This window comes from Telmatherina bonti (assembly GCF_933228915.1).
Source record: "Telmatherina bonti genome assembly, chromosome: 1".
NCBI classification, from domain to species: domain Eukaryota; kingdom Metazoa; phylum Chordata; class Actinopteri; order Atheriniformes; family Telmatherinidae; genus Telmatherina; species Telmatherina bonti.
In genome coordinates this window covers 20,616,331-20,629,369 of record NC_136619.1, presented here as the reverse complement: position 1 = coordinate 20,629,369, position 13,039 = coordinate 20,616,331, and the positions used below count along the sequence as shown (strand labels likewise).

General features: G+C 38.5%; 1 protein-coding gene across 1 annotated transcript; it reads right to left on the bottom strand.

The window, feature by feature from the left end:
• Positions 1-1,854: 1,854 nt before the first annotated feature.
• Positions 1,855-12,401, bottom strand: LOC306757283 (potassium channel subfamily K member 2-like; the record flags this gene model as incomplete). The annotated part of the gene is made up of 8 exons (XM_079242288.1): positions 12,300-12,401; positions 12,039-12,151; positions 11,705-11,795; positions 8,769-8,886; positions 7,546-7,706; positions 5,276-5,462; positions 5,053-5,192; positions 1,855-2,193 (listed from the first exon to the last, which is right to left on the bottom strand). The coding sequence occupies exons 2-8, from the start codon at positions 12,134-12,136 to the stop codon at positions 1,855-1,857; spliced, it is 1,134 nt and encodes a 377-aa protein (XP_079098414.1). The 5' UTR covers positions 12,137-12,151; positions 12,300-12,401.
• Between the last annotated feature and the right edge of the window lie 638 nt (positions 12,402-13,039).

Below are 13,039 nucleotides of genomic sequence, written 5' to 3'. Positions count from 1 at the left end.
GCAGAAGAAAATGTTTCTCTGAATAAACGGAATAAGTGCTTTTTTTTTTTTAGCAAATGCTTAAGATGTTAAAGAAGAAATTAATATTGTAACAACAGTGAAATTTGAAACAGTAGTGTCATAACAAACACTTAGTTTGGGTTTGACATGCCAAAACCAATTGTAAGAGATGCTAAGGCAGAGAAATGAAAGGAATTACTCAAAGTCACTGCAAATTTACTTCTACTAAATGGTAGACCAGGACCTTCAAGGATTAACTACTCATGTCCCCAAGGCTTGAATGACTTTTATTCATTCTGCTTCATTTACTGATAAATATTGTAAATAATACTGGTATTTCAAAAGGACAACAGTCTTTTTTCATATTTTCCAGAACAATGTCTCTCCATCTATTGTCTTTTGTCCAAATCAAAATTTTGCAAATTAATTTTTCTGTGTCGTGACTGATCTGCAGTGGAGTGACAAATGTTCAAGGAGCCTTTCAGAGAAAAGCGATTTGGAGGTAAAATATATCCCGAATTCGAGACACACTCAAAAAGTGAATATCCTTTGATAATGCCCTCTAACATAGAAACATTATCCCAATACTAGCTATAAAAGGCTTGTGGAAACACAGCATTGGAATAACATGCACGTCATGAAAATCACAGGAGAGCCTCCTGTCAGAAATAACCAAAAGCTTAGTTTCTCAAAAGTATGTGACATCTGAAAAACCACATTCAGCATTCCTTCCATGAGTAATGTTGTTATAATAACCATACTATAATTCTGATAATAATTATGAGTAATAAGAACTTGTTGCTCATAGCAGTTATGATGCCATGATCTAAATTAAGCATCAAGTTATACAGTTGAAACATTATTTATTTAATAAAACATACAAACAGAGAAATCTGTAAAACTGGTATTCAACTTTTTAATACAAACATTAGTTTGCTGCAGCAGTTATAACCTTTATCATCTCCAGTCTGATATGAAATGATAAAATCACACTTAGACCCAAAAGAAAGACATCACTTCTCTGAGTTATTGTTTTAAAAAAGGAATAAGGATGATTACCAAGATGGCAAAACAAACAAATAAAAAAATCATGCATATGCTTTTACATGTTTTGTATAATGGATTAATGACTTATATGAAAATATTTCAAGCCAGCATCTGTGCTGGTTTAAAAACTTGTATTGAACTTCTACAGAAATAATACAATAAACAATATGACCTAAGTTAATTTATTTTCTTCACTGATGCTACTTTTCTGATCATAGCGTCATATGATACGAGTATAGGCTACATGCTAGTTTTTGCAGTCACCAGCTGAAAACCTTATTTTCTCATCCTCAATCTCTCAATAACCTCCAGTTGTCTACACAGACAAAGACAAAAAACAAAAATCATGAACTGTAATAAAACAGGAGTGCTGTGAACACAGAAGGGCACCTTGGTACACACTCTAACTCTTAGTAACAGGTGTACTAAAGTATACAGCATAGTTTAAATATACTCCCTATTGTCCTTTAGGAGGGTAAACAGCTTGTTTCAAATCATCGTTTATGAGCATCATTTTTATGAGATATTTATTGGTAGTGAAATCAGCTTTTAACAGGTTCATGTACTGCATGTTCTTCAGGCTCTTTGTTCAGTTTGTGTGATTTCATGACTAATAAGACTCAAGCGGAAAAATCCAATGAAGAGTGTTGAGCAAAGCCTCAATTCCTCTCATATTGCTGTAAAGGAGGTGATATGACCAACCAGGGGTCACAAGGTGCCATATTGACATTATTGGGAAAAACAGTTCATCTCAGTAGTGCTGGGCTCAACACTGGAAATTTAAAAAAAAAAAAAAAAAAAAGGTTTCTACTTGAAATGTTCGATGATTGAGATGTCTCCTCTCTCTGGGTCCAGCCCGTTCATTAGCAAACCTCCATTTCTGGCCAGAGGGGTGAGTGTGCCCTGAAACCCAGCCTCCTTCTCATTCTTGTCCCGTTCATCGTTGAAGTTGGTGGACGTATTCCGCCTGGGCAGAGTAAGTTCAGGGGCTGAACTGAATCCCAGCTCCGAGGACAGTTTGTGTTTAATGGATGCAGCACGCTGGAACTTATCATAGATTTCAACACTAACACGACGGCGGGTTTCTTTAAACTCTGCAGAGACATTCGCTGTCCACTCTGCAGCATGCGCTCGAATCTCCCCTACCTGCATGAAGACAGAGACAAACACCTGCAGTGTTAGGACGAGGGAGATGAAAGACAGTTTGCTGGTGGTCACAGATTTGGGGTGTGCTGATGACACTGTGAGTTATAGTGAAGCTAAAATCACATAACAGATCATAGTAAACTTAATTTAAAAAATGTTTCTGCTTGCAGCTATAGATCAGGCAGAACATTGAAGCCATGTTTGTTTTGTCTGACTGTAAACAGCTGTTCCAGAAATACCTCACTGTTGTCTTATTTTCATCTAGATATATTATGCCAACATATTCAAGTGTTTATTTTAGGTAGCTGTCATCAGTAAGATTTTTTTAAGGTTTGTGGTCAGATTAAATGAAATTGACTCTTAATGGAGCAGATGAAGGAGCCAGAAGTGAATCACTAAAGGCAACAGGCAACAAAAGGCAACACTTCAAATCAGGCCCCAGCTGGGTGAAGGGTTGCTGTCATTAGTTGGGTAGTTTGGCCTTCTAGAGGCTGATAATGGTCTAAAGTAATCTACCAATCTTATTATTAGGTTTGGTACTTTCTATAAACAGTAGAGCAAGAAGAAGTCTGTTAGCGTTTAAGGATTTTATTATCTTTCTGTAAGATCATGGGTCATGTTGCATCCAAGAACCCCACCTCACCACAGGATGTTTAGATGGTTCACAAACCTGAGTTTACATAAGGATGATGCATCTCGTTCAATAGAAACTGAGTTTCATTTCTATTCTACTGTCTATTGGAAGACGCTTTTACTCAAAGTTAAATGTGAAAAGTAATCAGTTAACCTAACACACATGTCTTGTGGGTGGGAGGAAGCTGGAATACCTGGATAAAACCAAAACATACACAGGGCGAAGAACATGAAAATTGCACACAAAAAGGCCACTGTTTAAACCCCCCCAGGAAAAGCTCAAACCAGTGACCTTCCTATTGAGAGAGCCACCATGTTTTCAACCAAAATCTTCCCAACTGTGCATGAAAAGTTTGCAGCCTAAAAAAAGTGTGACTACTGGCCGCCGAATTTGACAAAATATGGAAGACAAAAATAACATGTTATTTTTACATGCTGTATTAATCTTTTTGGTACTAAAACCTCAGCATGAATAAGTGATTTTGGAAAATTTATTTTTGTAGTTTAGTTTCTTTATTATTGTGCTCAGTTAAATTCTTCTAAGAAAGTCAAAAACTCATCTTTTCTTTGTGACACATTTATGATTATGGCTTAAAAAAATTCTTTATCAGCTCAGACCAGTATTTTTTGTTTACAACAATAATAATCAAAAGAAATTCAGCTGGTCTTTTCATGCAATCTCCAATGTGCGTTCAAATTTAATGCTTTAAGGTTTAAAGTAGAGAAAGGGGAACAGATTATAAACCCAGAGAAGACTTAACAATCTTACTGACCAGTAAGTCAACTCAATTACATCAATACTCAGTATCTGTATTTAAACTACACTGCATACAGTGCTCATCAAACACTGAACATCTGAAACCAAATAAATCTTCTGCAAAACTTAAAAGGTCTCATTATGTAGTTGTATTCTGAGAGAAATATTAATTATGTTGCAGAAAGCAAGCTGACTCATTATTTCTCATTCGACCATCTGGGAATGAATGTTAATAACATTAATACAGCAATTTAATCAAATAATGCTCCAGTACATTTCTGCATTGCTGCAGCACTGAAAATATTTAGCTTCCCTGTATAGAAACTATGTGAATCTCACGTGGAATTTTACTTTGCTTCACCACTTAGACATTTAGTCAGAATACCTGCTGTGACACAGAGCCATGAAATGCATTAACACAGTGGAGCAAAACATTTTGTATTTTGCCTGTGGGGACAGGTTTGTACATGAGCTCATACTCCATCAGAGTCCAGCTGCTGCTGTGACAGACATTTCTGTTTGACGCATTAATCTCAATCAGTAAATACAGCCAAACATCCCAGTGTTGCTGTTTTTATTCACGATTTTAATTTTATTTCTCAACATTTAATAAAAATAGTATGTCCCCCCCCCCCCCCCCCCCAAAAGTCTCGGCAGCCACAAACCCCACTTGGTGTCACTTCACATTTAGCTTATGCACAACTTTGCTGAATCTCTAACCGCATTGTCATGATATGACTGACAATGATAACACAAACACTTTTTCTAGGTAGTAAGATCACGGTGTATCACAGCAGGACTTCAGCTTGAGAAACCATAGAGGAAGCACGAGTGAACACACACAAACACACACTTAAGCACACACAAATGATAAAACATCACTGCAGCTGCATCTTTCACTCAATTATCTGTAAGTAATAGGGACCCTGTGCCATGTCATCGTGTCACTGTGTTCTTGCCTGACACTCAGGAAAATGTTTGTTACTTTAGAAATACATTTATGTGTCACTGAAATCCGGATGACGTCTCTGTCTATCTGAAGGGAGACCTTAAACTGATCACTTATAGATGTTCCTTTCTGGAAACAGCTGAATTCGTTTCCCTAAATTGTGCTATATTTAGACTTGAAAGAGTTCTATATTAATTTTCCAATAGGAGCCTCACCTCGCGTTGCCTTAATGGTGTTTTCTCCCTCTGGAGATGCTCATAATATCGTATGTGTTTATGTGTTTGGCAGAGAGGTGATTGGATTTGAAAACAGTCATGCCAAGGAAATGAAGTTAAGCAGAGGGCAAAAGTTGATGTGGAGATGTGGCATTGTAACTTGCGTGTCATGAATATAAAGAGAAACAGAGAAGGAGGCGGGGGGGGGTTATGAAGATTATGAAAATAGAAGTGACAGGAACGAACTGCAAAAGAAACTGGACAAAGTCACTGTGAAACAAATTTGGAAAACTAGGGTCTCACACCTCCTCTTTAGTCCGCTTGGAGATGACTCTGAGCCAGTCTCCTATCATGCTGAGGACAGCAGCAAAGTAGGCCAGTCCCACCAGAATCCAGAACCATACCACTGGTTTGTAATAGTCCAGGTACTCTATTTCTGAGCCACCTAGACACACAAAGAGATAGTGATGAGACATGTAAGCATGCAAGGAAAATGCATTTTAAAGAGTGTGGCTGTGCTGGATTCACCTGCCACAAAGTCCCCAAATCCAATAGTTGTTAAGGTTATAACCACAAAGTAAAGGGACTCCAGTGCAGACCAGTCCTCGATGTGCTGAAAGATGGCTGCTGGAAGTGCCACAAACAGCAGACAGCCAAACAGCACAAACAGCAGTGTGGAAATGACCCGGATCTTTGTCTGACTGATGTTCCAGTGCTGGAGGAGAGAGGCAACAACCGAGGCTCCATTAGTGAACTGTTCATGTAAAGAGCTGGTGTGTTGATTTGTTGATCTGGTGCTGACAATGCGAGGTATTACAAATAGAAGAATTGAAAGTTTTTCAGTGATATGCATATGATAAAATGGTAAGTGATGCTGTTTCAGTTGGAAGTACTGATGAAAGGTTTTAGGCTTTCAGGTAACTTATTCAATTATCTGTCTGCCTTGTCACAATCCAATTGAGAGTAATTGTTGTGTGTGTCTTTGTTAAAAATGATGCTCAAAGTTGCTTTCTCTGAACTGTACTTTTGACACTTGATTTTTCAGAATTTTTGTGATGTTGTGACGGCGTTATCCAGAAAGTGATGGGGGAAATATTTTGACCCTTTTACAAAAAAACACCAAAATTATGAGGCAAAACACTGATTTGAAACCCAGCTTTTTCTGTAGAGGCAGAACCCATTTCAACCATTTGCTCAGTGTCATTGTTACGAGGGGCTGTGAGAAGATAAATGAGGTAGCATTCTTGGAATCAAATATATATTAAATTTCCAGGTTTTTCTGTAATCCTTAGTTTTGTGAAATACTGTAACAGAGATCCACATGGGAAATTTCTCCTTTGACAGAGTTGCATCTGGAATGAGTACAGATAGCCATATCGACATTGCGGGAAACAACTGCAGGCATTTCCACGTTGAAGAGTGTAAATTTGAGTCTTTGATGATGTGTATTCGTAGAAAACAAGTCAGAAAAACATGGAGAGAAAGGCCTTGCATGACAGTCACAAAGCATCCTGGTGAAGAGAAAAGTAACTTGGAATTGAAATGTGAGGCTGATACCGAAAGCAGTGATTACATTTTTCTACAAATGTGTCCTTTAATGGGTGTATAAACATTGACATTCACTGCAGATGATATTGTGGTTCTACACAATCTGCACAGAGCCACAAGGCTTTTACAGACACACAATGAACTTCTGTCCTCTGCCCTCAGTCATGATATTCATTAGTGAGTCCTTTGGGAGCCATAAGAGCAGCAGAAGGAGCAAATCATTCGAAACTATGTTTCAGCATTCAGATTCTTGTTTCTCTAGCTTAAGATCCCAAATGTATTTAGTTACATTTGTAAATTTTGAAAACAAATCACAAACTCAAGCTTGTTTGCAGTTTGTTCAGTTTTCATTTTCATTTTAAATTTATTATTATTATTATTATTATTATTATTATTATTATTATTATTATTATTATTACAATAAGCATTATTAACAGCACTGACTATAATGATGCCTACAGTGCGTCTCACGGAGATATCTTTAGCATATTAATAAATGTTAAACCCAGAGTGAAAATTATTCATTTACATAGGCCAACCCTTCGAGTCACATGATGTATTTAGTGTCTTTTTTTTTTCTTCCTGCTAGTGGTGTGTATGGTTTATATATCATGTTATTGTCGACAAAGTAGCTCAGCCCACAGGATTTCCCATACTTTAAATCATTATTAACTCATTAACTTGTGGTCATTACTTATTGATTTTATTGCAACGTATCATTAACTCATGGCCACATAGTAATAAACTTCATTCCACTGTCACCAGGGTGGGGGGGTTTGGGGGGGTGAATTAACCTCTGAGGTGGATATTCAATTTTACACACCCAGAAAGACTGGCTACCTGAACTTGATCACACATGTTCAAATAATGGATTGATTTAATATTATATGCTTTAGTTAGTATAATGGTGTAGTTCTATTGTCTGATAAGACTGAATGATTTGTAAAATAACATGATAGAGATTATTTTGTGTAAAATCACGTAGTTGTTTATGTAAATCCAGTCTAAACACTGTGTGACTATTCTTGTTTGTCTTGACCCAAACCGTCACTTCTTACTGCTGGTGAATAAACCACATGGAGAGCTACGAGTACTCTGCAGACTTATATTTCTTTATCACTTGTATTTTTCGATAATCCAGCACCTAGTTTTAACTTTTTTTTAGGATGTTCGTGATTTTTAAAAATTTAGTTTTAGAAATACCCATGTTTATCCCCCTTGTGTGTGAGTATGTGATTCTTCAGGCTCACCACAAACATCTTCTCCACTTTGGCAATGCCCTTGCCAAAGATGGTGCCGAGTTGATCTCCAACACCTGCCAAAAGGAAACCAAACAGAGGTATCCCTAGAAGAGCGTAGATAATACAGAATATCCTTCCGCCTTCAGTGTGGGGAGAGATGTTCCCAAAGCCTGCAGAGAAGACACTTAGAAACTCAGACAGGGAATGCATAAGCTGTGATCCGAATAATAGTGGCTTTTGCCTTAAAGTCTGCAACTAGACGAGAACAACAGCTCATAGAGCATCTCACATGATTTTTGTATTATGTGGTTATAATGTTTCTGTAGGATTGTACATCACATATTTTGCTTATTTGGGAATGATGTAAGATTGTTATCATATGCATTGCATTTCACCAGTGAAAGCAACTGTCTCTTAAAAATGACTGAATGTACAGCAAAGTTTCAGAAACTACTGCTGCATGTGTGATTGTATTCAAGTGTGCAGATTCAGTTCTCTCAGTCATCTTACTGTCACTTAAATAAGATCAAATTAGAAACAAAAACCAGCAACCAAGACCATAAAGCTGATCAATGAGGATTAACTGAGAGGAAACATGACTGTCCTCAGATGCCAGCACAAAAAAGTGTAAGTGGATAGTAAGTTTGCTAGTTTGATTATGCATACAGTTTGACTATGTATGCATCTAGGATTCATACATAGATTGGAGACAACAGAAATTCCACTTTTTACAGCAGCAGAGTACTGTTCCTGTTATGTTATAAAGTAATTATTCAGTAATATTGTAATACTGTTTTACTTCTGCAAGTCTCTTGTTAAAAGCATATCATCTCCTATGCAGATAAATGCTGACTCTTCCTCTGTCTCCCAGGAGTGAGAGGACTGACATAAATATCCTCTAATGCTGAAGCAGGAAATGAGCCACAAGGCTCTGAATTGTTATACTGAAGAAAGTCATGTGACATTATTTAGATGTTGGAGGAATATTAAGAATCACTGACACAAAGCCCACATTTGGGCTTCCCTTTTTTTTAAAACCAGAGCTGGAATGACTGCCTGGGAAGCAGACTAGAATAGTAGGAAATAAAACAACAGGTTCTTAGAGTGTATAAAAAAAACCCTGATGTACCTTTCTCATAGGACACATTTCCCTTCTATGCTTTGCTGCCTTGTCTGCACTAGGTACATCTGAACAGGTTAAAGCAGACAAACTAGGCTGCACATTATCTTACCAATGGTTGTGATGACGGTCCCTGCAAAGAAGAAGGCAGAGCTCAGGTCCCACAGGCTGCTGTGGTTGCTCAGGGTTCCTGCAGGGTTCACCCCTGAGCGGATAGCCGACACAACTTGCTGAAGAAAGAAAAGGAGAAACAAAAAGTTGCTGCGAGAAAAAAACAAAAACAAAAAAAAAACAACCAGTAATGTCTGCAAAGTAAATGAAGGATTAAATGTGGCTCATGTGATGCCTGTCACTGTGAGAGGGACATGAAAAGCTGGTTATGAGACTGCCTTCAAGCAACATGGTGCTTGTTAAGGAGGTTTCTTGGTTTAAATCAGAGAAAATGACAAACAACAGCGATGTAACAAACAACAGGAACAAACTTTCTGCAGCTTAGTTGCTCCTCTCACTTCATGTTTGCAAAGCTGAGGAGCTTTCCAAGGTCCTGAAACTGCTGTTTACCTCAAGTCCTTCGCTCTTTGAGGGGTTTAAGGGTTGTGTAGAATGAAGTAATCTAAGAACGAAATATTTTTACTCATTAAAAATACATAGAATCTGTTTCTGGAAAAAAAAAAAAAAACTCAGGTGGGACATGAGTAATCCACATGTAAAACTTGTTTTTTTTTTATTTGACTTCATTAGAATTTACCCTGGTTTTATCAACTTTGTTTTTTTTTTTTTTGTTTTTTTTGCCTGTGTGTCTTCAAAATATTAATTTGAAGACACACAGGTCGCACCCCAGCGCTGGGGTGCGACCTGGCTGCCGCTGGGTGGCGGTCTGGGGATCCTGGTCCTCCGTCGGTGTGGGCTGTGCCCTCTGCCTGCGGGGGCGGGGGGCTGCTCACGGGCTCTTGGGGCCCTGGGGCCTGCGCTCTGTCTGCCCTAGGTGGCCGGTGCCCGGCGGGATCGGCCCTTGCCGGCCTGGGCCTGCTGGGGCCTGTTCCCCCTGACTGCGGGGGACTCTGGTTGGGCACCTCCTTCGCCACCTCCTGGGCAGATGCATGGCTGGCTCTGGAGTGGGGGGGTTGGGATCTGTACCTGGGGGTGACTGTCGGTTACCCGGGTCTCTGGGTTCTCCTGGCCTTCCTCTAGCTGTAGGCGGGCGGGGTCACATTGGCATGATCACTCTTCTCTAAACACGTTCCACTCTGAATGTTCTGCATGAATGTTCTGCATGTGTCACAGTCACTGAGTCATCCAGCAAGTTTATTCACTAACAGCAGGTACCTCTCTTTCTGTCTTTTTGACTTAACTTGCTAGTTTCTGGTCCTCATGATTGTCAACGGTTTTGTTCTCCACGAATCTAGAGTTGGCTTGTGTGGGTGTATATATTTATGTGTGTGGGTGGGTATGTGTGTGTACTTATGTGTATGTGTATGTATGTATGTGTATGGATATGTATATATGTATGCATATGTGTGAGTGTATGTGTATGTATGTATATGTATGTGTATGTGTGTGTATGTGTATGTGTATATGTATGTGTATGTATGTGAGTATGTATATGTGTATATATGTATATATATATATATATGTGTGTGTATGTATGTGTATATGTATGTATGTATATCTATCTTTATGTATGCATGTATGTGTACATGTGTGTGTATGCATGTGTATGTATGTATATATGTATGTATGTATGTTTATATGTATATATATAATGTATGTGCGAGTGTATATACATATATATGTAGGTGGGTATGTATGTGCATATACATGTATGCATTGATCTCTTTCTTTTGTTTTTTTTTTGTTTTTTTTATGTTCTCTTTTCTGTTCTCTTTCTGCCCCTTTCCTGTCCTTTCCGGTCGGGTCCAGCAGCATAAACTCTGTAATACAAGCTATTATCCAAAACAAATTGAAAAATAAAATAAGAATCAAGAAATACAAGGGGATCATTACATCTACAAAAGTTCCCCTTGGCAAAATAAATTTGCTCAGCAGAACACAGCATCCAGAACATCAGTCTGCTTGCTTAAATGCTGGACAAGACAAAAAAAAAAAAAAAAAAAAAATTAATTTGACTTTAATTTTACATCAAGCTTGAAAGGTACAAACCTCATCATAACTTAATGGGTTAAGTGTTGGCTATATTTAGAATATATTCACCTCAGACCTGCTCCCTCCTAATGTTCCAGTTATGATAAATAATCTGTCAGCACAATTACTGAGGTCAACCAACCAGCATGAGGCAATAATGACAGCATAAACGGTCCGGAGGAGAGTGGTCTAAGGTACGTCATCTGAACCCTATTCCCTTTCTGCTCATTCCTTGGTGAAAGGGATCACTCAGTAACTAGAGACCAGCTTATGGCTTGGCAACTTCTGAGCTGAGAACTACATCAGTTTCACCCCCACAGCTGGTAATAAGTTATTTTGTAGTACCTAACCTATTTGATTTTAACCAAGAAAGATCCTTTACATCAGTTAGTCTTTTATGGTCATGAAAACTGTCCATTTTTTTTTTTTTTTTTTTTTTTTTTTTAAAGTGGTTGTTGTTACTCTTTGTCAGATCTGAAAATCAAGTAAAGCTGGAACTTTCTTGCAGGTGGAGGAAGTTTGCCTTTTAAAATGTTACTAACTTTGTGAAAGGATATTGTAACCAAAGCTATGTTTTTTTTTTTGTTTTTTTTCCCCCACTGAAATAGTTTCAAATACAGTGGCTTAAATGCCTAAAAGTAATTGTACTATAAAACCAATAAAAGTAAAAAATAATCTGACCTGGAATGGTTTAACATATCCCTATCCCCCAGTTTTCGTTGCCATAGCTGTGGTCTCTTAATACAGGCCTTGTCCCGGTATTTTGCTGATATTCATGTATGAATGCCATCATAGGAGACATTGGACATAAATTTGTACTGTCATTTGGGTATCAGAGCATGCTTCTCTGATGTTTAGCACATGCACTGTATGTAGGACATAGTGAAAAGACAACGTCTGTCTCACCTTAACCAGCTCCTCCAGCTGGCTCTGGTTGACACAGGAGTGACTGGAAAGGAACTCCAGCTTCTGCGACAGGATAGCCAAACGCTGGGCACTACAAGAGATGTTTTAAGTAAAAAAAAAAAAGAGTTCAAGAACAACAATGACATAGCTGTTGTTGTGAGAGCCTGATGACTAAATGACAAATGCGGATTGAAAGTGTAAAAAACTGCTCCAGCTGTAGTTTTAAAACCACCTGGCTGATATTGTCTCGGTTCTGCTTGTGCTTCACTGCACTGAGTTGTGTTGCCATGGGATGATCATTGTTATTTGACATGAGTCTGTCAGTGGTGCCCACCTCTCATGAGGCTGTTCCAGGGATCTGAAGACTGCAGCTCCCATCACCAGGTAAAGAACCACCAAAAGAAAGATGGCCGTAACCGTCTTCCACTTCATCACTGTGGCAACCACCTGCAACACCTCAGTTAATCAATCAACTCACTTTCATACAAGATGAGGCCAAAAGCTCATTAAACAAAACAAAATGCTCAAAGGATTGCTTTTTAAAAAATAAATAAACAAACAAACATTTAGTCTGGGCTTGGCTGCTCGCTCTCACCTCACTTTCCTCCCGAGGAGTCAGTGTAATTGGCTTTGTGGAGAAGGAGAGGCGGGGCTTAGTGTTGTGAGTGGCAGATTTAGGGTCCAATAAGTCTGGTGCTGCCACTGTCAAGGGAAATGAGAAAATGACATTGAATATTTCTCTCCCATGCACTTTTCCCCTGCCTTTGCTCACATGCTGCTCTGGTCAACACATTCAGTTGATAATTTTAGAAATCCTCAGCAACACTCCCGCTAAATGGCCACTAGTGAAAGCATGAATCAGGCCTTAGATGTGAAGGTTAATAACACTTAAGCGTGTAATGTGGGCTCACTTATCTGCCCCAGGGAGTATTTTTCATTAAAAAGCATAAGAGAAACCAGAAGAAAGAGGAACAACATCTTAAGAAGAGGGGACAATGTACAACTTTCATGCATTTATTATGTTTCTGCCAGTTAGTGAGTGTATGTTCGATTATTATGAGCTGCAAGGTGGTTAACACTGCAGCCTCACAGCAGCAAGGTTATTGTTTCAAGCCTTGGCTGGAAGCAGATTCAGAGAAAAGACAAGAACTTTACAAACTTTCTTCTTCCCACAAAACATATTTTAGTGGTCTAAATCTCGTCTTTCTTTGTGATCATCTTCTGTTATCAGGAGTTTGGACTCTAATTTCAAGATTAATCAACTCTAAACCAACAAGCTGGAAACTTATTCATAGGAATTCTTGAATTTCAAAGAATTTAAATTTCAACCATCTT